The 25,311-nt window shown below is 47.4% G+C and overlaps 2 protein-coding genes across 3 annotated transcripts in view; both read right to left on the minus strand.

Moving 5' to 3' along the window:
• The window catches only part of CCM2L (CCM2 like scaffold protein), an 881,881-nt gene that overhangs the window by 111,480 nt on the left and 745,090 nt on the right, over window positions 1–25,311 (minus strand). The window lies entirely within an intron of this gene.
• On the minus strand, window positions 665–24,867 carry LOC310708731 (BPI fold-containing family B member 4-like). 2 transcript variants are annotated; one of them, XM_083507458.1, is made up of 16 exons: window positions 24,744–24,867; window positions 24,423–24,554; window positions 21,718–22,255; window positions 19,295–19,399; window positions 17,470–17,613; window positions 15,316–15,376; window positions 14,895–14,955; window positions 13,083–13,174; window positions 9,332–9,544; window positions 8,097–8,150; window positions 6,704–6,874; window positions 5,375–5,442; window positions 4,988–5,030; window positions 4,195–4,258; window positions 2,290–2,366; window positions 665–1,017 (listed from the first exon to the last, which is right to left on the minus strand). In XM_083507458.1, exons 2-16 carry the CDS (start codon window positions 24,532–24,534, stop codon window positions 994–996), a joined length of 1,827 nt encoding a protein of 608 aa, XP_083363584.1. In that variant the 5' UTR covers window positions 24,535–24,554; window positions 24,744–24,867; the 3' UTR covers window positions 665–993. The 2 variants fall into 2 exon arrangements, with proteins under 2 accessions (XP_083363584.1, XP_083363585.1); XM_083507459.1 differs by having other exon boundaries at window positions 24,423–24,557.

Below are 25,311 nucleotides of genomic sequence, written 5' to 3' on the forward strand. Positions count from 1 at the left end.
GTGATGGAACTCCTATTTGGGGACTTCCCTGGCTTTATTTTGGCCCACATAGGACCAGTCTGGATAGTTGGCCTTGGTGAAGACTTGACATTTTCATCCCCAAAAAGTTTTTGAGTTTCTGCTGAAATGAGGCTGCATTTTAATGTTTTAATGTGGCGCTGTGGGTAAAACCTCAGCACCTAGGGCTTGCCGATCACATGGTCGGCAGTTCGAATCCCTGCGGCAGGGTGAGCTCCCGTCGTTCGGTCCCAGCTCCTGCCCACCTAGCAGTTCAAAAGCACCCCTAAGTGCAAGTAGATAAATAGGTACCGCTTTATAGCGGGAAGGTAAATGGTGTTTCTGTGTGCTGCGCTGGTGCTGGCTCGCCAGAACAGCTTCGTCACGCTGGCCACGTGACCCGGAAGTGTCTCCGGACAGCGCTGGCCCCCGGCCTCTTAAGTGAGATGGGTGCACAACCCTAGAGTCTGTCAAGACTGGCCCGTACGGGCAGGGGTACCTTTACCTTTACCTTTAATGTTGTATTTTAATCTTGTTTTTAAGTTGTATTTCAATCAATTTGTGTTATACTTGGTATTAGCCGCCTTGAGCCCGGTCTTGGCTGGGGAGGGCGGGGTATAAATAAAATTTGTTGTTGTTGTTGCAATGACTCCAAAGAGACTCAAGGTCACTCCAAATGCGGTGGAAAGGAGAAACGTTTTATTGAAACAATGCAGGAAACACAGTTTGTGTGTTTATGTGTGTGTGCACCCTCTGGGAAATGGCAAAGCTGAAGGGGACAGAGGAAATGCCAGCATCTTGTGAGTGACAGGGTCTTGCTGGAATCCTCCTGCACTCAAAACCCAGTCTGTGTTTTCCTGGAAGGAGCCCGGCCTGATTCAAATGCATTGTACAGTTTGAAAGATGATGTTGTGGGGCAAATTGGTCTGGAACTAGCTGGCCTTTTCTGCGACTGCCCTTGCGCTCCACTGAGTACCTTCTGGTCTCCTCTTCGACTCACGCAGACAACACAAGCAGATCCTGCAAAAAAGGGCGAAACCAAGAGCTTCAGTTCTCATTTCTGGGACCCCCTCAGCTCTGGTCCAACATCCTTGTTAGTGGATTAATAATAATAATAATAATAATAATAATAATAATAATAATAATTTATTATTTGTACCCCGCCCATCTGGCTGGGTTTCCCCAGCCACTCTGGGCGGCTTCCATAGAAACCAAAAAAAAACAAACACTAAAATATCATACATTAAAAACTTCCCTGAACAGGGCTGCCTTAAGATGTCTTCTGAATGTCAGGTAGTTGTTTATCGTTTTGACATCTGATGGGAGGACGTTCCACAGGGCGGGCGCCACTACCGAAAAGGCCCTCTGCCTGGTTCCCTGTAGCTTTGCTTCTCGCAATGAGGGAACCGCCAGAAGGCCCTCGGCGCTAGACCTCAGCGTCCGGGCAGAACGATGGGGGTGGAGACGCTCCTTCAGGTATACTGGGCCGAGGCCGTTTAGGGCTTTAAAGGTCAACACCAACACTTTGAATTGTGCACGGAAACGTACTGGGAGCCAATGTAGGTCTTTCAAGACCGGTGTTATGTGGTCTCGGCGGCTGCCCCCAGTCACCAGTCTAGCTGCCGCATTCTGGATTATTATATAATAATAATAATTTATTATTTGTACCCCGCCCATCTGGCTGGGTTTCCCTAGTCACTCTGGGCAACTCCCAACAAAGATTAAAAATACATTAAAGTGTCACACATCAAAAACGTCTTCCCATAAGAACACAAAAAGAGCCCAGACTCTGGACCAGACCAAAGGCCGACCTAATCCAGGATAAAGCAATATTTCAAGACATTGTGACCAAATTCTGCATGACATCAAGGGACATCAAGGGACAAATTTTTGTCTGTGTTTGGATATAAATAGATGCCATTTTGAATCAAGATGGTGGGCTGAAACTTTCAAAACGCCAAATTTAACCAAATTTAAGAAACCATAACCGAAATTTGCGTGACGGTTCCTAAGATCAAGGAATTGGATTTTCTCCATGTCTTGATACGATTGGGTGCCATTTTGAAGTAAGATGGTGGACTTTCAGAACCACACTGATTTTAACCACTGATTTCCAAACTGTACTTTTTGGTTTCTAAGAATTCTCAAAGAACTCCAGGCACTTTCTGCTAGTAAGTCAATTTAAAAGTCTTCAGGCGGCAGATGCTTCTTTGGGAATGAGCTTAAGCCTGTCGTGACAATTAAGCCTTGTGACAGAATACCGCCAGGAATGATCAGAGTTGGTGCACTTACTTCAATGACATCAATGTCAGCGTTGTCAAAGTCTATATTCAGCAACTTGGGGAGAGGAACTCCATTACCTAACACACCTGCAGCCAGAAAGGAGAAAAATATTAGTTTTCTAGTACAAAGGGGAAACTGTATGCGATGAGGTTGTCTCATCTTATTTATTTTGTACATGCTTCACAAATGCAATTTTACTGCTGATTTTCTGCTGTTTGCATCCATGGTATTTCCCCACAATGTTGGCAGTATAGATCTTTTTTGATAAATATTGTTTTGTTCTGATATCTGCCACAAAATATCACCTGCAGAAAGAGGCAGATTTGATTATTCCCTCCAGGAGAGATGGAACCAGGGATCCCAAAGGTGTGGGAATGTTCAGGGATGCAGGAGAGGATATATTGTTTGATTATAGCTTTTCCAACTTGTGTAAACAAGTTCACAATTTAGCAGAGCAACATTCCCCTTTTTAAACTTGCAGTGGATGCGTTTGCTCAGGCTCGCTAAAGCCTCTATAATAACTGTTCTGGTATTTCCCCCTTTTTCCCTCATAAAAGATAAGACACGACACAGTCTTCTATAAAAGTATAAAAAGGTTTACTCACACATCATTCTGTTCACAATAGGATCCCAGAAGGCAAACTTAGCTTAGAAAAGTAACATACACCTGGAAACTATCTCATAAGAAGACAGTCCCTCTGCCTCTTTGGCTAAGCAGATGTTGCTTCTTTGATGCATGTAGTCAAAAGAGAGAGAGATGGCTGCCCTGCCCTGTGCTTTTGTCGTTACCTGCACAGGTGAGGCCACACCCACCTCTAGTCACATGCAGAGGAAGTCTTTCCCAGCCCAGAAGGAAACAGGAAGTTTAGCTGCTGGCTGGACAAACATTCCTCCCCTTGTGTAAACATGTTCACTCTAGGAATGTTGTACTTGACTGCTCTTGTGTTTCACATCCCACAAAAGGGAAACGTAACAAGATATGGGAAGACCAATAGGTCAGCACCTTTCGGGATGGGAGAGCCTTCTTTTCCAGGAGTGATCTAAAGCTTTCAAATTCTGTGGGATCCCTAAAGCAGGTTGTAGGAATCTGGCTACCTGTCCCTGGTGTCAGATGAGCAGCAAGATTTGTGCAAGCGGCTTCTACAGAAATTGGGAGTTTCAGATTTCTCCTGAAACCAGGAAACCAGAGTCTCCAAAATGTACTGAGCTGTAGCAAATATGAGCTGGGCCTTCCAAGAACAAATTTCTCTATTTTGCATTCTTTCTGGTTCACACCTCCCCCTATTTTAAGGTTACCAGATTTTTTTCAATGAATCCGGGGACACTTTTCAGCTTCAGCAGGAATGATAGGATTTTGTATGGGGACTGATTTGTTAATCTGGGGACTGTCCCCAGGAAACAGGGACATCTGGTAACCTTATACTATTTATAAAAAATGATAAGACTGTCAACGTTTCTTGGAATAAGTGTTCCACTTGGGAGTGGAAGACCTTTGCACATTTATGAATGATCCTTGCTGTTTTCTGTCAAAATACTGTCCAGATTGCTATTACACCTGCTGCTAAGCTGGACCCTTTCACGTCCGATCTTCTTCTATGAAACAACCTACATTTTCCCATCATTTTTATTTTTTATTTTGCAACCAATCACCTCTCTATTTATTTAATTTCCCTGAGCTGTGGCTCTTCTCCATCCCTGCAGCAAAGCAATTTTTATTCAGGGATCCAAAATCAAGGCTACCTGCGACATCCCTGCACTCCCATCTCATTTCAGCTCTCTGAGCAAAAGATGTCTCCAGGACTACAGACTGAACTGCCCATGGCTTGGCACGCAATTAGTTCCGCTCTGAATTTTCATGCAGCGCAAAAGAAAGTTGTTGGAATGTCAAATCACGGTTTTGTAGAACGTCCTTACCATTCATAGCGGGAAGGAACGCAACATCAAAGATCTTGCTGACCAGCCCCTCCATGAGGGAGACCTGCGTCAACAAAAGAAGTGATTCTCAGTTCAGTTGATAAGTTTATTGTTTTCATCAAAGAGCATGAGAAACCTGTAGCGATAGCATCAATAAAATTATATGTATACAGCCATACCTTGGGTTACAGACGCTTCAGGTTGCATTTTTTCGGGTTACGGACCCACCGGAACCCGGAAGTACCAGAGCAGGTTACTTCCTGGTTTTGGTGGTTGCGCATGAGCAGAAGTACTAACTTGCACTTTGTACATGTGCAGAAGCACTGAATTGCAGCCCGCACGTGCGCACGCTGAGGGTTGTGAACGTGCCTCCCGCACAGATCATATTCACAACCTGTCCACTGTACTAGTTATACTGTTTTTATGTAGTGTTTCCATTTTTATGTTACTATTTTATTTATTCATGTTGTATATTTTGCACACCGCTTAGGAATTTTAAAATAATAAGTGGAGAGCTGGGAAGCAGAGTTCTCTCCATCAGCTCTGCTGTCACAGGTCAGCCCCATCAGGAACCACAGCTTAGAAATTGGTGCCTGAGCTTTTATTTCTCCTCTTCCCTCCTTGTCCCTTTCTCCTTGTGTGTCGTGTTCATTTCTCACGCTTTTTAGATTTTAAGCCTCTGAGTAGGGACCATCTTGCTTTGATTGTACGTAAGCCACTCTGGGAGCCTTTTTTGGCTGAAGAGTGGGGTACAAATGTTCTGAATAAATAGATAGATATAACATATTCTTACATCAAATTTCCCAATGGATGAGGAAGCCACTGAGAGATGTGACCTGCAGAAAAAGAAGAAAAAGTGAGAGCAGTCATTGAGGATTCAGACAACCTTAGTTGACTCCAGGGAGGGAAATAGAGATCAGATGCAAAAGGCCTTTCCCACATCCCCTCTAAAGGGAGGAAGCACAACTCAGGGAAGGAATGAGGAGAGAGATCTTCAAGTGTTATTTTTATTAATAAAAACCATTTAAAAACAAAATAGGCTTCTAAGCAGTTTACAAGTTTAAAAACCAATTGCACAAATGTTGAAATATAAACTTCCATAATTAAAATGTGTAACAAAACAATCCCATTATAACACTTAAAATATAAGTGCCCATAAGTTAAGAAATGCCACACTTACTTCTCAAGAGCAACGCTGATTTTCAGTTTGTTGTCCTCAACGGAAAACGAGGCCAGCAAAGTTGTGTCCTGTGGTGAAAAATGGGGAAATGGTCCGTTTCTTAACCAAGCCCTTCCTGATTCCCCGTAAGCCCTAGAAAAGTCTGGGTCCCCTAACCATGACTCAATGACTCGAGAGTCACCCCCTGTCTTGACTTTCCCATTGCAGGGCCACACCGGTGGTGGCTCCATCGCATCTTCAATCTGTCCATATCATGCTGCCAGAGTCAGATAAATACTTGCCAAATGGCCATAATTATAGTGTTTCTAACACTACTAAGTTCCTCAGCCTGAGCCTGAAACACAGAATGTGTATCCCTATATAAATTTGGACAATATTTTAGAAGTTCGTTGTGGTCCTAGGGGTGGAGCTGATGTAAGGACCACATGGGGACAAGCATGTATGACAAGCAAGTATACCTGAAGGAGCAACTCCACCCCATTGTTCAGCCTGAGGTCCAGCGCCGAGGGCCTTCTGGCGGCTCCCACCCCGTGAAATGTGAGGTTACAAGGAACCAGGCAGAGGGCCTTCTCGGTGGTGGCGCCCGCCCTGTTGGAATGCCCTCCCTGCAGATGTCAAGGAGGTAAACTATCTGACTTTTAGAAGACATTGGAAGGCAGCCCTGTTTAGGGAAGTTTCTAATGTTTGATGTTTTATTGTGCTTTAATCGGTCCCAGCTCCTGCCAACCTAGCAGTTCGAAAGCACATTCAAAGTGCAAGTAGAAAGTGCAAACCAAACCAAACCAAACTGGAATGTTTTAATGTGGTTTTTAGTGGGTTATTAAATTGGAAAACTTAATAAATATTATTTGGAAGAAAAACAATGACTGGCCCAGAGATGGAAAGAAGCTAAAGTCCTGACCAGAGACGAATAACTGATGGAGATAATGGACTATGCCAAAATGGCAAAATTGACCAGGAAAATCAGAAACCAGGAAGAGAAGAACTTTTAAGAAGGAATGGGGGAAATTGACACTGTAAAGAACTAAAAACTTTGGCAGGATTTGAGTAACATTTGTAATGTACCAAAAAAAAGGTAAAATTGGATTATTCAAGAAAAGCAGGGAAAATAAGGGAAGCACTGGGAAAAGATTGAAAATAGTAACCATGGAAGGGCGAAGGGGAATCAAAGCATTCAGGGAATCCTAAATGATGATGATGTTTATTGTTTGAATTTAAATTTGTATTGTAAAACGCAATAAAAAAATATTTTTTTTAAAAAAGGAAGCCTATTCCAGAGGGAGGGAGTGAAAGTGGGAAGGTGTGATGCCGTCATTTCTCGATACTCACAATTTCCAGGGTGCAGAGAGATTGATGAGCGTCATTTGGCTTCGACGCCAGTATTTCAGCGCTGGCCATGAGGTGGATCAGGCCCTTGTCTTTCTGCAGCTTCACTGTTGGAACATCAGGGACCGACACCTTCAGAAGGAGGGAGCGCGGCTCTGGGAACATCTGGAACACCTGCAAACCATGTTCGCTTTATTACTTGGTTGTTGTGTTTTATAGCCCACCTGTGTCTGGAGGGCACCGGGTTGGGGAAGCCTGCTATAGATCTCCCTTAAAATCTCTTGAGACTGAAGAGAAAGAATTTATGCAGGGCTAAAGGTCTAATGGGTGGTTTTCTTTGAATTTATGATACCTGTTGTCAGGGGTTCAGGAGCAGAGGCGAGGGCAAGGGAGGAAACAGAGAGCGAGGGGGAGGAGTCCGAAGAAAAGATGAGTGATGACGACGACCCGAGATCGCCGAGTCTTTCCAGTGAATCAGAAGATTCACAGAAAGGAGCGCCAGTGGCCAGGGCAAGGGGGGAGCCTAGGGGGACACCCCAGGAAGAAGGGTCCAGAGGGGGTTCAGAGGGCAGCAGTTGGAAATCGGGGCCAGCGTCACCAACAGAGCGCAGTGGAGAGGAAGGGCGCCAGGTATCGAGCTCTGGCAGCTCGCAGCAGGGGGGAGGGCATGAGTCAGGAGTGGCCACACCTCCATCGGGGAGCGAAGAAACGGTCAAGCGGAAAGTGGAAGGTTGGGCGCGCGCGCCAAGTTCAAATGCACAGGAAGGCGGCGCAGTAAGCAGCCCGGAAAGGGAGCCAGGTCCTAAAGCCCGACGCAAGGAGACAGAAGGGTCCGGGGGGTCAGCGTCAGAAGAGTCCAGGAAGGAAGAGACCACGGGGGGCAGAGGGACCCAGAGAAGAACGGTCAGGCGGAAAAGGTGGAGTAAGGCTAGGGTATTAAGTTGGTGTACAGGGGGCGGAGACTCAGACGGAGCTTCGCCGGTCTAGCTTGTAAGACGTAGAGCTGCACGCGGCAGCTTGAAAATGGAAACTGTAACTCAATAAAGACTTTTATAAAGTGAACGCTGGCTAGCGTGATCCTCTGTGAGCTAGGATCTGGGAGCAGCTCTGACACCTGTACAGGTATTTTTGCAATGACATCTTAGTGGCAAACAGTCCTTTTGTTCTTGCAGTTGTTAGTTATGTTTTATGCAGGAACCAGGCAATGGAGAATCTTCTTGCTGTTTTTAACTGGGTGCCAATGGAATTATTGCAGCGCCCTTTGCGCAGCTTTCCCCACCGGAGGCTGCTTGGATTCCAAAGTTCACCTGTGCAGGTAAAACTAAGCTGAAGCGCACCAGGCTGCCCCGGGCAGAGCTCAGATCCGGGCAGCACAGCGTCAAGTGAGTGGACTCACCGAAGGAATCAAGGCCCCGAGAGTCGATGTCGTCAGAGGAGGAAGCTCCGGGAACTGGGGAGAAGGAAGGGGGAAAGAAAATGGGCAAAAGATAACGCAGACTCCCCAGCTCTTTGCTAGTTATTTTACTTCTTCATGCAGTGCACCGTTAAACTATGGAACTCCCTGCCACAGGAGGCAGTGGTGGTGACTAAGGTGGATGGCTTCCAAAGAGGATTGGACAGTGATCCATGTGACGGTCACCTCCAGGCTTGATTATTGTAACTCACTCTACGCAGGGCTGCCCTTGAAGCTGACCCAGAAACTCCAGCGGGTGCAGAATGCCGCGGCGAGGCTCCTTACGGGGTCCTTGCCGCAGAACCACATTCTCCTCCACTTCCTGTAAGCCCCACAACTTCCCAGTGACGGACATTAGGCTGGGAGGCAGTGACTGGCTCAAGGTTACACCAATTGGGCTTCACAGCCAAAGGAGGATTTGAACTCTGGTCCCCCAGGTACTAGTGTGACACTCTAACCAGTAGACAAGATACACTCTTGCTGCATTTTTCGGGTGGAGAAGTGCTTCCCAAAATCAGAGCAAAGGTGAATTTCAAAGGAATGGTGTGCTCCATTCACATACTGTTTTGGGGAGTACTCAGTAGCTTCACATTAAAATGAGAAGTGGACTTCTGCACTGCAGAGTGCCTTGCCTTGCAAATACATAACCAAAAGCAAAGATTTGGCACTTGGGACAAGGCAGGCGAATTTGGAAAACAAGGGTCTAGTTTTCTGAATTCCCCCCCGTTATGTACTGAGTTGAATAGGATACAAAATGCAGCAGTCTGATTGGTCCTAGAACAATAGGATCCAGAATGCAGCAGTCTGATTGGTCCTAGAACAATAGGATTCAGAATGCAGCAGTCTGATTGGTCCTAGAACAATAGGATCCAGAATGCAGCAGTCTGATTGGTCCACAGAAGCCACCCAATCCAGGTAGAAATGAATCCGCAACCTGATTGGCCTACAGGAGAATCCCAGAATTAGCCAATCACGTGGGGCCCACTGTGTAAATAATGTATATAAAGCAGACATTTCAGGGGAACTTCCATTCCTCCTCACCACTATGAGCTGAATGAAGAGCAGGAAATCCACTCTCGACTCCGAGTAGATTTCACCCCCTGTGCCTTCAGCTTCCCGCCCTGGCTGGGAGGTGCCCAGAGATGCCCCCCCCCCCCAGCATCCGCTTCCCAACTCACCATCCCATCCGAGATGTCGATGTTGAGGGCCTCTTGCTTCTGCAGAACAGCCACGACGGAGCTGAGGAAGTTCACCGAGAGCCCCAGCTGGGAGTTGGTTTTGTCGGCCATGGGTGGCATGGGGGGCATGGGCACCCTTGGTGGCAAGGGGGGAGCTTCCGGCTTGCCAAGCGGGTAGTTGAGGAGGGGTCCGGCCACCTGCCCAACCGCAGTCTAGAGGGAAGGAACAAGGATGTGAAGCAGGCGGTCCCATTTTGCTGCGTGCGTGATGGGATGGAATCCTAACTTTGAGGAGGTTTTCAAGGTCATCTAAGGAAGGTGGCAGGGACGTGGGTGGTGCTGTGGTCTAAACCACAGAACCTAGGACCTGCCAATCAGAAGGTCGGCAGTTCGAATCCCCGCAACGGGGTGAGCTCCCATTGCTCAGTCCCTGCTCCTGCCAACCTAGCAGTTCGAAAGCACCTCAAAGTGCAAGTGGATAAATAGGTACTACTCTGGCAGGAAGGTAAACGGCGTTTCCGTGCGCTGCTCTGGTTCGCCAGAAGCGGCTTAGTCCTCCTGGCCACATGACCCGGAAGCTGTACGCCGGCTCCCTCGGACAATAAAGCGAGGTGAGCGCCGCAACCCCAGAGTCGTCCACGACTGGACCTAACGGTCAGGGGTCCCTTTATCTTTTTAAGGAAGGTGGCAGGAAACACTAGTCTAATAATCCTGGCAGCTTGAAGTCCTGGGTGGGAAATTTCCCAGCCTGGCTCATCTCCACAGTCAACCCAGGCTTTTTGCCCAGAGCTGCTAAATTTATTGGGGTGCCAGTGAAGTCTTGCACTGTCTTTGGCTACTAACCACAATGGCTCTGTTCTGCCCTCCACAGTTGAAGGCAGCGATGCTTCTGAATACCACAGGAGAGGAGAAATTTGCTCTTGCCCTTGGGTCCTCCTCGTGAGTTTCCCAAAATGGGCATCTGGTTGGCTGCTGTGAGAACAGGACACTGGGCTAGATGGGCCATGGGCCTGATCCAACAGGCTATCCTTATGTTCTTACTTAAGAGGGACATTATCCCATTATCCTTTGCCAAAGGGCAAAAGATGCCATGCAATGGCATGGAATAAACAGCTGCCCCTTCTGCATCCTAGGCTGGGACATGTCCTCAGGCAATGCAACCGGCCGAGGTGTCACAAATTTGTCCACCAGCCTGGAAGGAGATCTGTGGCTTGAAGCGCTAATACTTCAGGCTGACCCCGTCAAGGCAAAGAACTGCTTATCACACCCCTTTCCTAGAGCTCATCCTCACCGCACCTGAACATCCACGTTTTCTGCTTTCCTTTTGTCCTCTGCTGACCTCCACAGGTCCATACCTGACCGCTTTGTGCACAGAGAACAAAAGTTTTGAAACCTGGAGTTAGGGCTTCAATGGATTTATCTTGGTTTTCATTCCCTCCACCCCTCTGTCTGCTTGTGGACCTGCCCCTCCTTTCCTCATCGGTGCCTGTACACACACACACACACACACACACACACACACACACACACCCCAAAGCACATGCACCATTTATTATCACTCCCCCCCCCCAAAAAAAGCATGCTGCAAAACAGGAATAGAGAAGATTTCCACCCGGAAATAGACAGGCGGGTTTAAGGCATGGGGTTCCCAAACCTTGAGGAACTTTGTGCATTGTGAACCCCATTGACTTCCTTCCTTCCCTTCCACCTTTGTGCTTAGATTTCCCTCTCTCCATCCCCAGGGGAGAGAAAGAAAGCTTTGCCCTCCCCTTGGAGGAAGGGAAGGAAGGAAAAAGAGACACAATGCTTCTCTCTCACACACACACCTGGAAGCGAAAGAAGGTATGGCCTCCTTTTTTAACCTCCTTGTTTAAAGCCCTATATGGCCTAGGACCCTCGTACCTACGGGACCGCCTCTCCTGGTATGTCCCACGGAGGACCTTACAGTCTTCAAACAAAAAAATCTTGGAGATCCTGGGCCACAGGGAGGTTAGGCTGGCCTCAACCAGACCAGGGCCTTTTCGGCTGTGGCCCCGACTTGGTGGAACACTCTGTCACAAGAGACTAGGGCCCTGCGGGACTTGACATCTTTCCGCAGGGCCTGCAAGACAGAGCTGTTCCACCAGGCCTTTGGCCAAGGCACAGCCTGACCCCCTCCTTTGGTAATCTTCACAGAACTCTAGCCCAATGGTTGCCATTAATTTTATTCTGAATTGATTTTATTCTGAATTGATTTTAGAATGTATTTTAATTAATTGATTGTGATTTTTATGTTAGCCGCTCTGAGCCCCGCGTCTGCTGGGGAGGGCGGGATATAAATGAATTATTATTATTATTATTATTATTATTATTATTATTATTATTATTATTTGCCCAGCTGGAAAACTTGTGCATGCCATTGATATTGCACACATCTGATTTTTCTGAAAGAGCTAATAGCATGTCTTTGGGGAAGGTGGACAAAACACAAATCTTTTTGGCTCTAGGCAGCTGCCGCCACAACCGTCTACCGACCAGAAATGAACAGGGTCACTCCCAGAAGTGACAATGAGGACTAGAGTCCTTCAAAGGAGGTGGAGGCAGAAGGGAGGTGGAACTCAACCAAGCAGAGATAGCGGAGGAAGTGTCCACTGGTGTGACTTCACCAGCAGATTCTTAAAACCTTTTCACTTTACTACCAGTCAGCGAAAAGATGGGAAATCAAAATGCCATCCTGGCAGTAGGAATGTCTTCTGTTCTTGCACAATAAGGAGGGAAGAAGCAGGGCACAAAATGAATTAAGTGGAGGTGCAGATGGACCCCTGGACAAACTGGCCCTTGGTCCATGAGTCCCTCCCATACCTCAGCAAGGAGCTGTGATTTCCCCTTCCCCAAATAAGACCCAATTTTCATGCCTCTGCCTTTTTTGCCCTGTTTGGAGATAACCTTTTGGAGCTCTTCACAGTCTGAGTTTTCATAATCCAGTATAGCTGGGCATCATCTGCAAATCTTTTCTGACACTTGGAACAACTACAAAATTTTATCTGAGACTCTGAGGAAGAAGGACCTGGTGCCCGCACCTTGCCCTTAAGCCACCATCCATGTTCTGTGCTTCTCCAGGAGCAAGGCTCTGAAACATACCCTGGGATTCATGAGAGCTGAGACAGGGTTGTGACTTTCATTTAGCAAGACTGAAAGTTTGAGACTCTCTGCCTTAGTCTTTGGCTCATGACACCCAATGCAACCACGTTCCCTGGCTTTCCTATCCATTGCCTGATACAGTGGTACCTCTGGTTGCGAACGGGATGCGCTCTGGAGGCCCGTTCGCAACCTGAACAGAACAAAACCTGCGTCTGCGCATGCGCGGGTTGTGATTCGCTGCTTCTGCGCTTGGGTGTGACGTCATTTTGCACACCTGCGCATGCGCAAGCGGCGAAACCAGGAAGTAACCCATTCTGTTACTTCCAGGCCACCGTGGGACGCAACCTGAAAATGCTCAACCTGAAGCAAACGTAACATGAGGTATGACTGTGCTTTGCAAACAGTGACAGAGGAAACTAATAGGACAAAGGATTCATCCCTCTCCCATTGTCTTCCTCTCCAGTGAATTCAATAAAAGCAGAGCAAGGAGAGCCAGACTCAAAGTCCACTCCCATGGTGGAAGTTGGCCAAGACCCACAGTCAAGCAAAACAGGTGACTTTGCGGAGTCCGAGCCAGTCCACGCAGGGGCCACCCCACCATCAAGATCCATCTCAGCAAACTTGGACTTACATTCAAATCAATTTCCAGGAAATGTCCCGTCACGAGTGGGAGGCTGGAGACAGTGTACTGGACACTTCCCAATATACCCAGAGGGACCAGAGCTGGGAGGAAAGAGAAAGGGAAGGAGGAAGAATTTAGGATTTCTCATGCTTTGGATTGTCAATAGCTCCCCAGGCTTCTCATAATCAGGTGATTCTGACTTAACATTAGGAAGAACTTCAGGTGATTCTGATGGCAAGAGCCATTTGACAGTGGAATAGACACCCCTGGGAAGGTGGTGGGCTGTTAGGTAGCCAAGAACACAACCCCACAGCAGGTTGCCAGGAACGGATAAGACGAGGAAAAGTTCTGACCATCTGCTTTTTATTCAATATTTACGGAGAGAGGCTTGGAACACAGCCTCTTGGAATAATGGTGTTGTCCCAAGTGACTCTCCACCCCATTTTCCTCCCACTTCCTTATTCATCACCATCTCCTCTACGGGTGGTGCTGGGGGTCCTTTGCTTCTGAGGCTTTGCTCTCCTACTTTCAAGGCTCGCTGGGTTCTGGGAGCAGGGATGGTGGTGGTCTGGAATGGTTTCCAAAGACACTGTGTCTGTCGGCTGTCGCCCTCCTGGTGGTTCTTCTTCTTCCTCCACCTCTCCCATTATTTCCCAGCTTTCCCCCTCATCTGCCTCTGAGCTGTGACCTCCCTCAAGCCCCCGTTGTAATTCTGAATTGTCTTCTTCGTCTCTGGAAGGGTCAGGCTGGGACCAGGGAGAAGAGTTGGTGGAAGAAGATTGGAAGAAATTTAAAGACTATTTGCAGAAACACTGTAAAATTAATGAATGTTAAAATGATGTTGGAATGGAAATAAGTGGTTTTGGTAATAAGGTTACTAAGAATATGCAAATATAGATCGTTATATGGATGGAAATATATAGTTATAACAGGTTAAGATATAGAGCAAAGATAAATGAAAGAGGGTAAGGATTTGCTGAAAGGATTTTGTAAATGGGAATACAAAAAGGGGAGGTGTGAGGAGGTCAAGGAAATAAGTAAATGAGCCTAAAGATATTGAAAAATGGATTTTTCTTTTTTAATTTTTTCCCCTCTTTGTAATCTGTGTTTATGTGTAATCTTTGGTATAGGGTTTTTTGTTTTTTTTTTGGTTCTTTGAACCTATGTTTGTTGTAAAATTTTAATAAATATTTTATAAAAAAAATAAAGAAATAAAAAATGGAAGGGTCAGGCTGGGGAGGAGGTCTTCACCGTTCCTCCTCTGCCTGGTCCCTGACATGGACTCCCCTTCACTGGATGTGATGGCCTGGGACTCGGGCTCAGACTCGGAACCAGAGGAGTCTCAGTCCGCGCCGGATCCTTTGCCTCAGGCATCACCTGAACCAAGTCTGGGGCCTGATCCTGAAGAGTCCCAGTTTGCACAGGTTCCCCTGCAACAAGCACCAGCTGGGCCGAGTCAGGGGCCTGAGCCTGCCCTGGCTCCAGATGCAGGGATGACCTTGTTGCCTTCAGCTGGGCCATCACTTACAGCTGCTCCACTACCGGTTGGGTCAGGGGAGGCTGAGGTGGCCCCTGGGTCTAGTAACCTGCCGATGTCTCCCCAGCTGCAGAGACTCAGGTCTGAGAGAAGGAGAGACCTGAGTACTCGCAGGAGGAGTGCTCGCCTTCAGGCGAGACAGGGAGGTGAGTCGCCAGGGGATCAGGACCGCTGTTACCCCGACAGAGCTAAAAGGCTGTCGGACCCCGCCCCAGGTTGCAGGAGCAGTGAGATCATCCATATGAAAGAATGGGAAGACAGAAGGAACCAGAAGAGACACTTACAGTTCACAAGTCCCAGCTGATCGTTCACTAGGCCCAGGGTGATGTCTAGGACTGGACACAGCTGAAAAATTCAATGTTCGAATGAGATATTTCTGGCAAAATGTCTGGAATCAAATGGTAATACATGCAAAGCAATTGTGCTCACAGTTATTTTTTTCTTCCTCCTTTTAAGTTTCGTCAAAGACTATCGCTTTTTTATTATTTTTATTTATGCATTTTCCAAAATTTAATACGTGCATCTTACAATTCTCTTTATTCATCTCATTTCTCCAGACATCAAAGACTTATCCCACAAGGGCAGAGTTTGGCCCCCAAGCCAGGAACTACACTGAATTTCTACAAGTATATTTCTATCCTAATGCAGTTCCTGAGACAGATCCCATTGCACATTGGATGATACCTGCCCTGGCTGATCACTTACCAGTTCTGGAAGGAGCTTGTTAAGGACACGTGCCAATAAATTATCCACAATAGGGAGTAGGCTGGAGCGGGGGGGGGGGGGGAGAGAAAGGAAAGAATTATCCCCCAAAAAACCCACCCAAACAGTGTAAAAAAGAAGTAATTATTGTCTGCAGTCTTAAAAACAAGCAAGATGTGAATGAAAACCAATAAATTTGCTTGACTGATTTTCAGTCCTGAGCACAGATGGACATGAAAACTGCAAGAGTGTTACCGAAATTCTCAAATACCCCTAAGCATGGGCAAAGGGAACTTTCTCCTTTGCGAACCAGTTTGAGTTTAAAGCCGGTCTGCAAAGGGGAGTGCTTCATCTGCTGCTGTGTCAAAGTGACTGAAATATACTCAGAGTCAAGAGCGGATTTCATGCTCTTTATTCAGCTCATAGTGGTGAGGAGGAATGGAAGTTCCCCCAGAATGTCTGCTTTATATACATTATTTACACAATGGGCCCCACGTGATTGGCTAATTCTGAGATTCACCTGTAGGCCAATCAGGTTGCAGATTCACTTCCACCTGGAGCTGGATTGGGTGGCTCCTGTGGACCAATCAGACTGCTGCATTCTGGATCCTATTGTTCTAGGACCAATCAGACTGCTGTATTCTGAATCCTATTGTTCTAGGACCAATCAGACTGCTGCATTTTGGATGCTATTGTTCTAGGACCAATCAGACTGCTGCATTTTGGATGCTATTGTTCTAGGACCAATCAGACTGCTGCATTCTGTCTCCTATTGTTCTGGGACCAATCAGACGGCTGCATTCTGAATCCTATTGTTCTGGGACCAATCAGACTGCTGCATTCTGAATCCTATTGTTCTGGGACCAATCAGACTGCTGCATTCTGTCTCCTATTGTTCTGGGACCAATCAGACTGCTGCATTCTGAAGCCTATTATTCTAAGACCAATCAGACTGCTGCATTCTGAAGCCTATTATTCTAAGACCAATCAGACTGCTGCATTCAGGATCCTATTGTTCTAGGACCAATCATACTGCTGCATTCTGAATCCTATTGTTCTAGGACCAATCATACTGCTGCATTCTGAATCCTATTGTTCTAGGACCAATCATACTGCTGCATTCTGAATCCTATTGTTCTAGGACCAATCATACTGCTGCATTCTGAATCCTATTGTTCTAGGACCAATCATACTGCTGCATTCTGAATCCTATTGTTCTAGGACCAATCAGACTGCTGTATTCTGAATCCTATTGTTCTAGGACCAATCAGACTGCTGCATTTTGGATGCTATTGTTCTAGGACCAATCAGACTGCTGCATTTTGGATGCTATTGTTCTAGGACCAATCAGACTGCTGCATTCTGTCTCCTATTGTTCTGGGACCAATCAGACGGCTGCATTCTGAATCCTATTGTTCTGGGACCAATCAGACTGCTGCATTCTGAATCCTATTGTTCTGGGACCAATCAGACTGCTGCATTCTGTCTCCTATTGTTCTGGGACCAATCAGACTGCTGCATTCTGAAGCCTATTATTCTAAGACCAATCAGACTGCTGCATTCTGAAGCCTATTATTCTAAGACCAATCAGACTGCTGCATTCAGGATCCTATTGTTCTAGGACCAATCATACTGCTGCATTCTGAATCCTATTGTTCTAGGACCAATCATACTGCTGCATTCTGAATCCTATTGTTCTAGGACCAATCATACTGCTGCATTCTGAATCCTATTGTTCTAGGACCAATCATACTGCTGCATTCTGAATCCTATTGTTCTAGGACCAATCATACTGCTGCATTCTGAATCCTATTGTTCTAGGACCAATCATACTGCTGCATTCAGGATCCTATTGTTCTAGGACCAATCATACTGCTGCATTCAGGATCCTATTGTTCTAGGACCAATCAGACTGCTGCATTCTGTCTCCTATTGTTCTGGGACCAATCAGACTGCTGCATTCTGAATCCTATTGTTCTAGGACCAATCAGACTGCTGCATTTTAGATCCTCTTCAATTCAGTACATAACACCCACCCAGGGGACATCAGGGGAAATCAGGATCTGGCCCACCAACCTCATCCCTGGAAAAAATAAGGGGAGTCGCTCCATCCCCAACCCCATAAGATGTCAGGTTGGCCAGATGGATGCAGCTCACCCTCTAAGGAGCCTGACTTTAATGCCTCCAAGAAGGGTGTCACAATGGTCGATCACCAGCTTGGGGTAGCCGGTGCCATCCATGGTCAGGCGGACGATGGCCGTGAGGTTCACCTCCACTGCGATGTCAAGGAACCCAAGGAGGCTGCATTGGAACGAAAAGAGAGAGTCTGGTGAAGCTTCTTTGTATGATGCTTTTAATAGCCTTCCCCATCCTGGGGTCCTCCAAAGGTTTTGAATGACATCTCCCATCATCCCCATCATCATACAGCCATGCTGACTGAAGCAGCTGTGGTTCCAAACATCTGGAGCGCACTAGGTTGGTGAAGGCTGCTTTTAAGTTGTTGGGAGGAGGTTGCACTTCCCACATCTGTAAGATGTATGAGCCAGTTGAAGCTTTTTCATTGGAGGGGGGTCTGTTTGGGATGCCACCAGTAGGTGAAGCCCAAGGACCAGCGAGCCGGTCAAAGGCCTATTCTGTTGCATTCCCCTCGTAGTGAAACTCTCTGCCTCTGGAGATCCACCACTCACCACAAATATTGTGGACATATTGTGGCTATTGAGGACATATTTTTCACTCAGCCGTTGAGGTTATTGCCAATTAGGCTGAGGAAAACTGGAAAACAGTCTATATGGAATGGTTCCAACTTGCTGTTTCAAGGTTGAAGATGATTTTTATGTTACATTCTGTTATGTGTTTGACCATTTGATTTGTGAATTGCTCTGGGGGTTTCTAAACTAACCTACTATATATTGCGGAAAGCTGTTTGTTGTGCATTCAGACACTTCGTAAGATATCATAACCGAATTTATCATGGTAGTTCCTCAGATCAGGGGACAGGTTTTCTTCTGTGCTTGAATACAAATGAGTGCCAGCTTGAATCAAGATGGAAGATCAAACCTTTCAAAATTGCACTGATTTTAACCACTGAGGTTTGTTTGTTTTTTTTCTTATAATTTCCAAGCAACACTGAGTACAAGTCTACTGGTCATTGTGTGGAGTGTAAATTGACCCTTTTCTGCACTGCAGCTAACAGAAGAACAGAAGAAGAGCCCAGATGCTGGATCAGGCCATAAGTATATCTAGAGCAGAATCCTGTCTCCCTCGCTGGCCAACAACAAATGCATTCAGGAAGCCCACTGCCAGTACCCACTCCCATGGTTGCTCCCCCCAAACTGCTATATTCAGAGTCATTCTTCCTCCTAGCTCCTGAAAGCGAGTCCAGAATGAAGGCCAGCACCACTCAAGAGCTGGAGGCTGGAGGAATGCAAGTAGCCCAGTGTAAACCTCTGGCCAGTCTAAAGAGCAGCTGGTATGGTGCATCTCCTTCTTCCTGTACCATATGGTTAAGAAACTAGGGATCCTTTGGGCAAACAATATCCTCTGCAGTAATGGTTAGAAGAAGGAGTGTCTCCACCCCCATCGTTCTGCCTGGACACTGAGGTCCAGCTCCGAGGGCCTTCTGGCGGTTCCCTCACTGAGAGAAGCAAAGCTACAGGGAACCAGGCAGAGGGCCTTCTCAGTAGTGGCGCCCGCCCTGTGGAACGCCCTCCCACCAGATGTCAAAGAGAACAACAACTACCAGACTTTTAGAAGACATCTGAAGGCAGCCCTGTTCAGGGAAGTTTTTAATGTGTGACATTTTAATGTATTTTTAATCTTTGTTGGAAGCCACCCAGAGTGGCTGGGGAGACCCAGCCAGATGGACGGGGTACAAATAATAAATTATTTTTTTATTATTATTAAGAAGAAGAACCTCAACCAGAGCCAGGAAGCTGCCGGCAACATGTGCATTAAATTGCAGGGGTCAAGGTGCTTTGCTTACCTCTTACCGTTGAGTGCTACCCTGGTATATAAATCCAAGTGGACTCCAATTCCAGGCAAGAGTCTAAGGTTGATCCTGGGAAGGGTCAGCTCCACAATTCGTAGCCTACAAGGAAGAAGCAGGCAGTGAGGTCATCCAGACAAAGCTCTCTCTTATGACCCACGAGAACCACTCTCTAAAAAAATGGATGTGGACACATTTGGACTGGAGATCAGAAAATCGTTTTTACCTACTAAATGTAAACATGCAAGAAGAAGACCCTACTGGATCAGACCAAATACTCCTGTAGATGAGCATCCTGTTTCCCTAGGTGCCTCCAGGAAGCTCACATCCAGTGTTTTACCAGCTGCACTGGCTCCCGGTGGAGTACAGGGTCAGGTTTAAGGTGTTGGTTTTGACCTTTAAAGCCCTATGTGGCCTAGGACCCACATACCTACGGGACCCCCTCTCCTGGTATGCCCAGCGGAGGACCTTAAGGTCCACAAATAACAACGCTTTGGAGGTCCCGAGCCTCAAGGAGGTTAGATTGGTCTCAACTAGGGCTAGGGCCTTTTCAGTACTGGCTCCGACATGGTGGAACGCTCTGTCACAAGAGACCAGGGCCCTGCAGGACTTGACATCTTTCCGCAGGGCCTGCAAGACAGAGCTGTTCCGCCTGGCCTTTGGTTTGGACTCGGCCTGACCCTTATGTTTCCCTCCCCTTATGGTCTTGATTTATCGGCTACTTTAAAACGAGGCTGCATTTTAAATTGCATTTTAACCTGTATTTTAAATTGGTTTCTTTTTCCCCTTCTCTTTTTCCCCTGTCATGTTTGTACTGTGATTTTATTTATGTTAGCAGCCCTGAGCCCGGCTCTGGCTGGGGAGGGGGGGTATAAATAAAATTTATTATTATTATTATTATTATTATTATTATTATTATTATTATTATTACAGGTAGGGCTTGGAGCAGCAGCCATCTCCTGCTAGTGGTACCCAGAAACCGGCCTCGAGGGTCCTGCAGCTCTCCTCTCACGCTGGAGGCAGTTTGCAGTCAACATGGCTATGCAGGAGCCATTGATAGCCAGTCAGCTTCGATTAGGTGTTCCTCCAAGACCCTCAATAATTTGAAAGTGGTCCGTGGGAAGAAAGTTACAGATAGGTAGCCGTGTTGGTCTGCCATAGTCAAAATAAAAAAAAATCCTTCCAGTAGCACCTTAAAGACCAACTAAGTTAGTTCTTGGTATGAGCTTTCGTGTGCATGCACACTTCTTCAGATACGTGGGAAGAAAGGTTTGGGAACTACTGGTGTAGACAATATTTTACTAGAAGATGAGAAGGGAAGAAGAGCTGCCTGCTGGGTCAGGCCCAAGGGGTGGGTCCCGCCTCGTCCTGCACCCTGCTCTAAGAGTGGCCAATCAGATGCTTCTTATGGGAAACCCACAAGCAGGATCCAGGCACAGAAGCCCTCTGGCCTCCTGCAATTTGCAGCAACTGGTATTCAGAAGCATTGCTGGTTCCAGCTGTGGCTAGTAGCCTTTGATCGCTCTCTCCACCATGAATCTCACTAGTCCTTGTTTAAAGACATCCAAGTTGGTGGCCCATGTCCTTTTTGAGCTGAGGCGACCAGAACAGTACCCAGTATTCCAAATGTGGCCGCACCACTTTCGCTGCCACTACCTTGATTGATATGGTGTGACTTCCCTGTGACTTTAGCAGGGTGACTCACATACTGTATTATTATTATTATTATTATTATTATTATTATTATTATTATTATTATTATTTTACCTTATTGCCCAAGGCAACGCAAAGCTACTTACAAACAAACAAACCGGCCGCATAGGCTGGATCTACACTCACCTTTTAAATGTTATGAGAACGGTATTAGGAATATCGTTCTAAAAATGTCAAAACAGGAAGCATTCTCTTTTGCTTTCTCCTCACTGCCTCCCCGGTTTCTGGTTGCTCTGCAGTGCCCTCTGGTGTCACATTTTAATAACGTTGAAGAGCAGAACGTCATGTGGCTGTTTCAGTGTATCTGAAGAAGTGTGCATGCACACGAAAGCTCATACCAAGAACTAACTTAGTTGGTCTTTAAGGTGCTACTGGAAGGAATTTTTTTATTTTGACTATGGCAGACCAACACGGCTACCTATCTGTAATGTGGCTATATGGTTATTGGAACCATTCCTTAACGCTTTCTTAGCGTTAAAAACCATGAGTGTAGATCCAGCCACTAAAACTACACTAAAACCAGGGGGGACAACACACTGCAAACATCCTACCCAATTCTAAAAGGCCACAGATAGTTAAGGGAGGTTTCTGCCTGGGAAGAGTATTCCACAAAGAGGGAGCCACTGCAGAAAAGGCCCTGTTCCCATGTGGCCACCCTGTACAAGCCGCCAATTAATTGTTGCGAGGATTACGACTCTCCTGCTTACCCTGTGAGTCCCTGGACGGTGCTGAGTAAGCCTCCTTCTCCCAGGATGCCAAGCACGCCTCCGCCTCCAAGAAGCCCTCCGTTGCCCAGGAGGCCCCCATTGCCCAGGAGCCCGCCACCGCCGCCCAGAATCCCTGCAGTGCCAAGCAGACCTCCGCTGCCCAGCAGGCCTCCTGGAGCTAGCAGCCCACTAGCACCCGGACCACTACCAGCCCCGCCATTGCCCCCAGGAACCGGAGGGGCAGCATAGGCAGCTTGCATCCCCACAGGGTCTCCGCCACCTCCTCCGCCACCAAGCAAGCCTCCGGTGACCCCACCCAGGAGACCCCCACCGCCGCCGCCACCAAGGACGCCTCCCAGAAGGCCACCACCACCACCTCCTCCAAGTAAGCCCCCAGTGACACCTCCCAGGAGACCCCCACCACCACCACCACCAAGGACGCCACCCAGCAAGCCACCGTCCCCGCCGCCGCCTCCGACTGGAAGTTCTCTCATGGCTCCTTGGAGGGCGTTGCTCTGCGCCATTGAGCTGGAGACGGCTGTGGAAGCAAGTCAGAAAAAGAGGTCAGGGCAGATAGGACGGTGGAGCCGGAGGGTGTCGAGGGAAGCTCTTCCACGAATGGCCCATGCTGGCTGGGTTGCAAAGGGCAGAGCTCAATGGGTTAGATTAGGGGCTCCCAAACTCCCCACCCCCACCCCGGTTCCATGAACTCGGCTCCAGGGCCCCCTGCCCTACAAAAACAGCATTATTCAAAATAGTGGCTTGCGTGACCTGCTAAGGAAGAGAGAAGCACATTATAATTCAGCAGAGATGAGGTGGGCTTTGCTTCCCTTGACTTGGGGGGGAGAGCTTGTTACGATATTCTGTTCCACCTTAACAGATGTGTGGAATTGTTGTATGTCACATGCCTGTTTACACTCCAGCACAGCTTGCTGGGAGCTTCCGTTTCGTGTATAGCTTTTGCTTATGCCCTTTTGCTTGGACACGAAGGGGAGAAGACATGTTTTCTTTGTCCTGAAATAAACTGCTTGTAAATATGCTTTACGCAGCCTCTATCTGCCCTTCTGTTGAGAAGAGTTTTTTTACTCTGCTGGCTTGCGTGCTCAGCTTCTGAAGGATTCTGAAGCTCAAATCGCAGTTACATGCTGATCCGAGGACCGGAGATCTTCCGGCTACCGGCCGGTGGGCTGGAGCCAGCTGGGGGCCTGCCAGTTGCCCCCGTTTCCTTGGAAGCATCCCAACAGAGCTTCTGTATATGCAGTTTTGGAGCCCATGCTTGAGAACTAGCAACTTATATCCCAGCTCAACCACTGAGATCACCGGCAGGAACATCCCTAGTGAGGCTCGTTTGACAACAATGAGAAACCAAGCCTTTAGCGTCATCAGCCCAGGGCTGTGGAACTCTCTGCCACTAGAGATTTACCAGGTGCCTTCTGTGCCACCTTTTAACTGCCTGCTGACAACTTTTCTGTTCCGCCAGGCCCAGGCAGGCAATTAAGAGTGGATTACAGGTTTTTTGTTTTCTTAACTTTGCTGTTTTTAACTTATTGTGCTTTTATTGTATGGTTTTGTCCTCTTTTTACTGTTAAAAACCTCTTCTATATGTTTCTGCAATACAGTGGTACCTCGGGATGTGAACAGGATCCGTTCCGGAGCCCCGTTCGCATCCTGAATAGAACGTAAGATGTGGCAGCGTGTCTGCCCATGCGCGGGTCGCGTTTTGCTGCTTCCGCGCATGCACGTGACGTCATTTTGAGCGTCTGTGCATGCGTGAGTGGTGAAACCCAGAAGTAACGCACTCTGTTACTTCCAGGTTGCCACGGAGAGCAACCTGAAAGTGCTCTACCTGAAGCACATTCAACCCGAGGTATGACTGTATAGCAGCATGTAAATATTTTTGTAAACAAACAAAAACACATAACTCCTCTGTCTTTTCTGCATTCATTTTTTGGCCCACATTCAGCCAACGCTGCCTCACTCTTGTCTGAACCCTTTGAGGTTCGTTGTTTTGCAGGCTCCCGAATGCTCTGGAACTCGACCCAGGTGGTGCTCCTTAGAGTGACTGCAAAACTCACCTGTCAGGGAACTGACATCAAAGTGAGAGGCGAAGGGGAGGCTCCCAGATGATGCTGGCGAAGGACCCAGCAGCAGGGGGAGAGACAGCTCAGTAGAGGGGGAAGCCAATCAGTGCAACACCGGGGATAAAGAGAGGCAGACGGGGGAAGTGGAGAGAGGGCTCAAGGACTCTTCACTGGACATCAGTGAGGAGAGCCCAGGCCCTCCGCTGCCCACGCCCTCCCTGCGCAGAAGGCTCCCGCGCAGTGAGAGGAGGAGGAGACTGGGTGTCAAACAACTTTTATGTTGGAAGAGGTTCAAGAAACGCCCACTGACGGATTCTGCCAGTGACTGAGGCAGCCACCATGAGAAGGGGCTGTGCAGTCAGAAAGTTTTACAAGGCAAATTAACCGAGAAAGGCACCAGTTTGCGCACGAGTAATTCATACCCATTACATCACCCAAAGTGAAATCTTACACGAAATACTGGGAATTCTGGCTCACTTAATGCAGCCAAGGAATTTTGGAAATGTTAGTAAGGTCAACACTTTCATTAGGATATTTGCTCACCCAGAATTTCTTAGGGTAGGAGATAAACTGGTGGACCTTGGTCTGTGAGGTCCATTCCAATCCTAGCATGGATAGACTTACCGTTATGCAATACGCCCTTATTGACCCGGATGACAGCATCTGTTGGAAGCAGCTGGCTCTCTGATCGCATCAGCAGGCAGCTGAAGATGGCAGCACACCAGACGCCTAACATCTTGGCTGAAGCCGCCACACCTGCTGAGATAATTTTATTCTTATTCATTGTTTTACCTTTCTTGCAACCCACTTTGAGGGTTGTTTTTGCTTACAAGCAAGCGGAGCATAATTTATTTATTTGTTTGTTTATTTTACAAAATAAACTAATTAAAAGGTAAATTGGTTAAACTCTGCAGAGGGTGTTCTTGCAGACCAGATCTGAGTTACCTGAGCGCACCTCTCTGAAACTAAGGGCTAAAGGAGAGAAATCAGCCCTGCTTCCGCCAATTCTCGATCACGGAGAGTGTTTGGTGCTCCCCATCGCCTCCTTGTGCTTGCCTTCTCCTGGCTCTGAAAAAGCAGAGGTGGCAAAGGCCATTTATATCAGCGGCGAGCGGCAGGGCGGGCATGAAACCAGCGCCAGGGACGTGGAGATAACGGGCTCAGTATGTGGTTTGCCATATTCCAGTAAAAATAATTATTTGCAAATCTGGAATGGGAGTTGAGCAAGAGGGATCAAGTGCCCTCACTCCAGGTTCCAGGATGTCTTTCTTTGCGTTTGGCAGGAACGATGGAGGAGGAACCGTCTCTCAGCCCACAGGGATCCTCGTTTCTGCAATCTCTTTCTGCTTCGAACAGGGCAGGCAAATAGTTCTCGCCTTTCAGGGCTTATCTAGATAGATCTCATTGTGGACAGTGGCACATTTCGGTAATTTAAGACTTTGGACTTTATGGTCTTTGTAAGGTCAGGAGTTTTATTTCACTTACTTTGGAATATGGTAAGTCAACTCTGCTG

This window comes from Podarcis liolepis (genome assembly GCF_965112155.1).
Source record: "Podarcis liolepis genome assembly, chromosome: 6".
Classification (NCBI taxonomy): domain Eukaryota; kingdom Metazoa; phylum Chordata; class Lepidosauria; order Squamata; family Lacertidae; genus Podarcis; species Podarcis liolepis.

Excerpts from the sequence above, each read along its gene's own strand:
- LOC310708731 (XM_083507458.1), bottom strand. The coding sequence starts at position 24,534 with ATGTTAGGCGTCTGGTGTGCTGCCATCTTCAGCTGCCTGCTGATGCGA. Across the intron at positions 14,956-15,315 it reads ACAAGCTCCTTCCAGAACTG|CTGTGTCCAGTCCTAGACAT; the intron begins GTAAGTGATCAG and ends TGAATTTTTCAG. Across the intron at positions 5,443-6,703 it reads CTCTCTGCACCCTGGAAATT|GACACAACTTTGCTGGCCTC; the intron begins GTGAGTATCGAG and ends TTTTCACCACAG.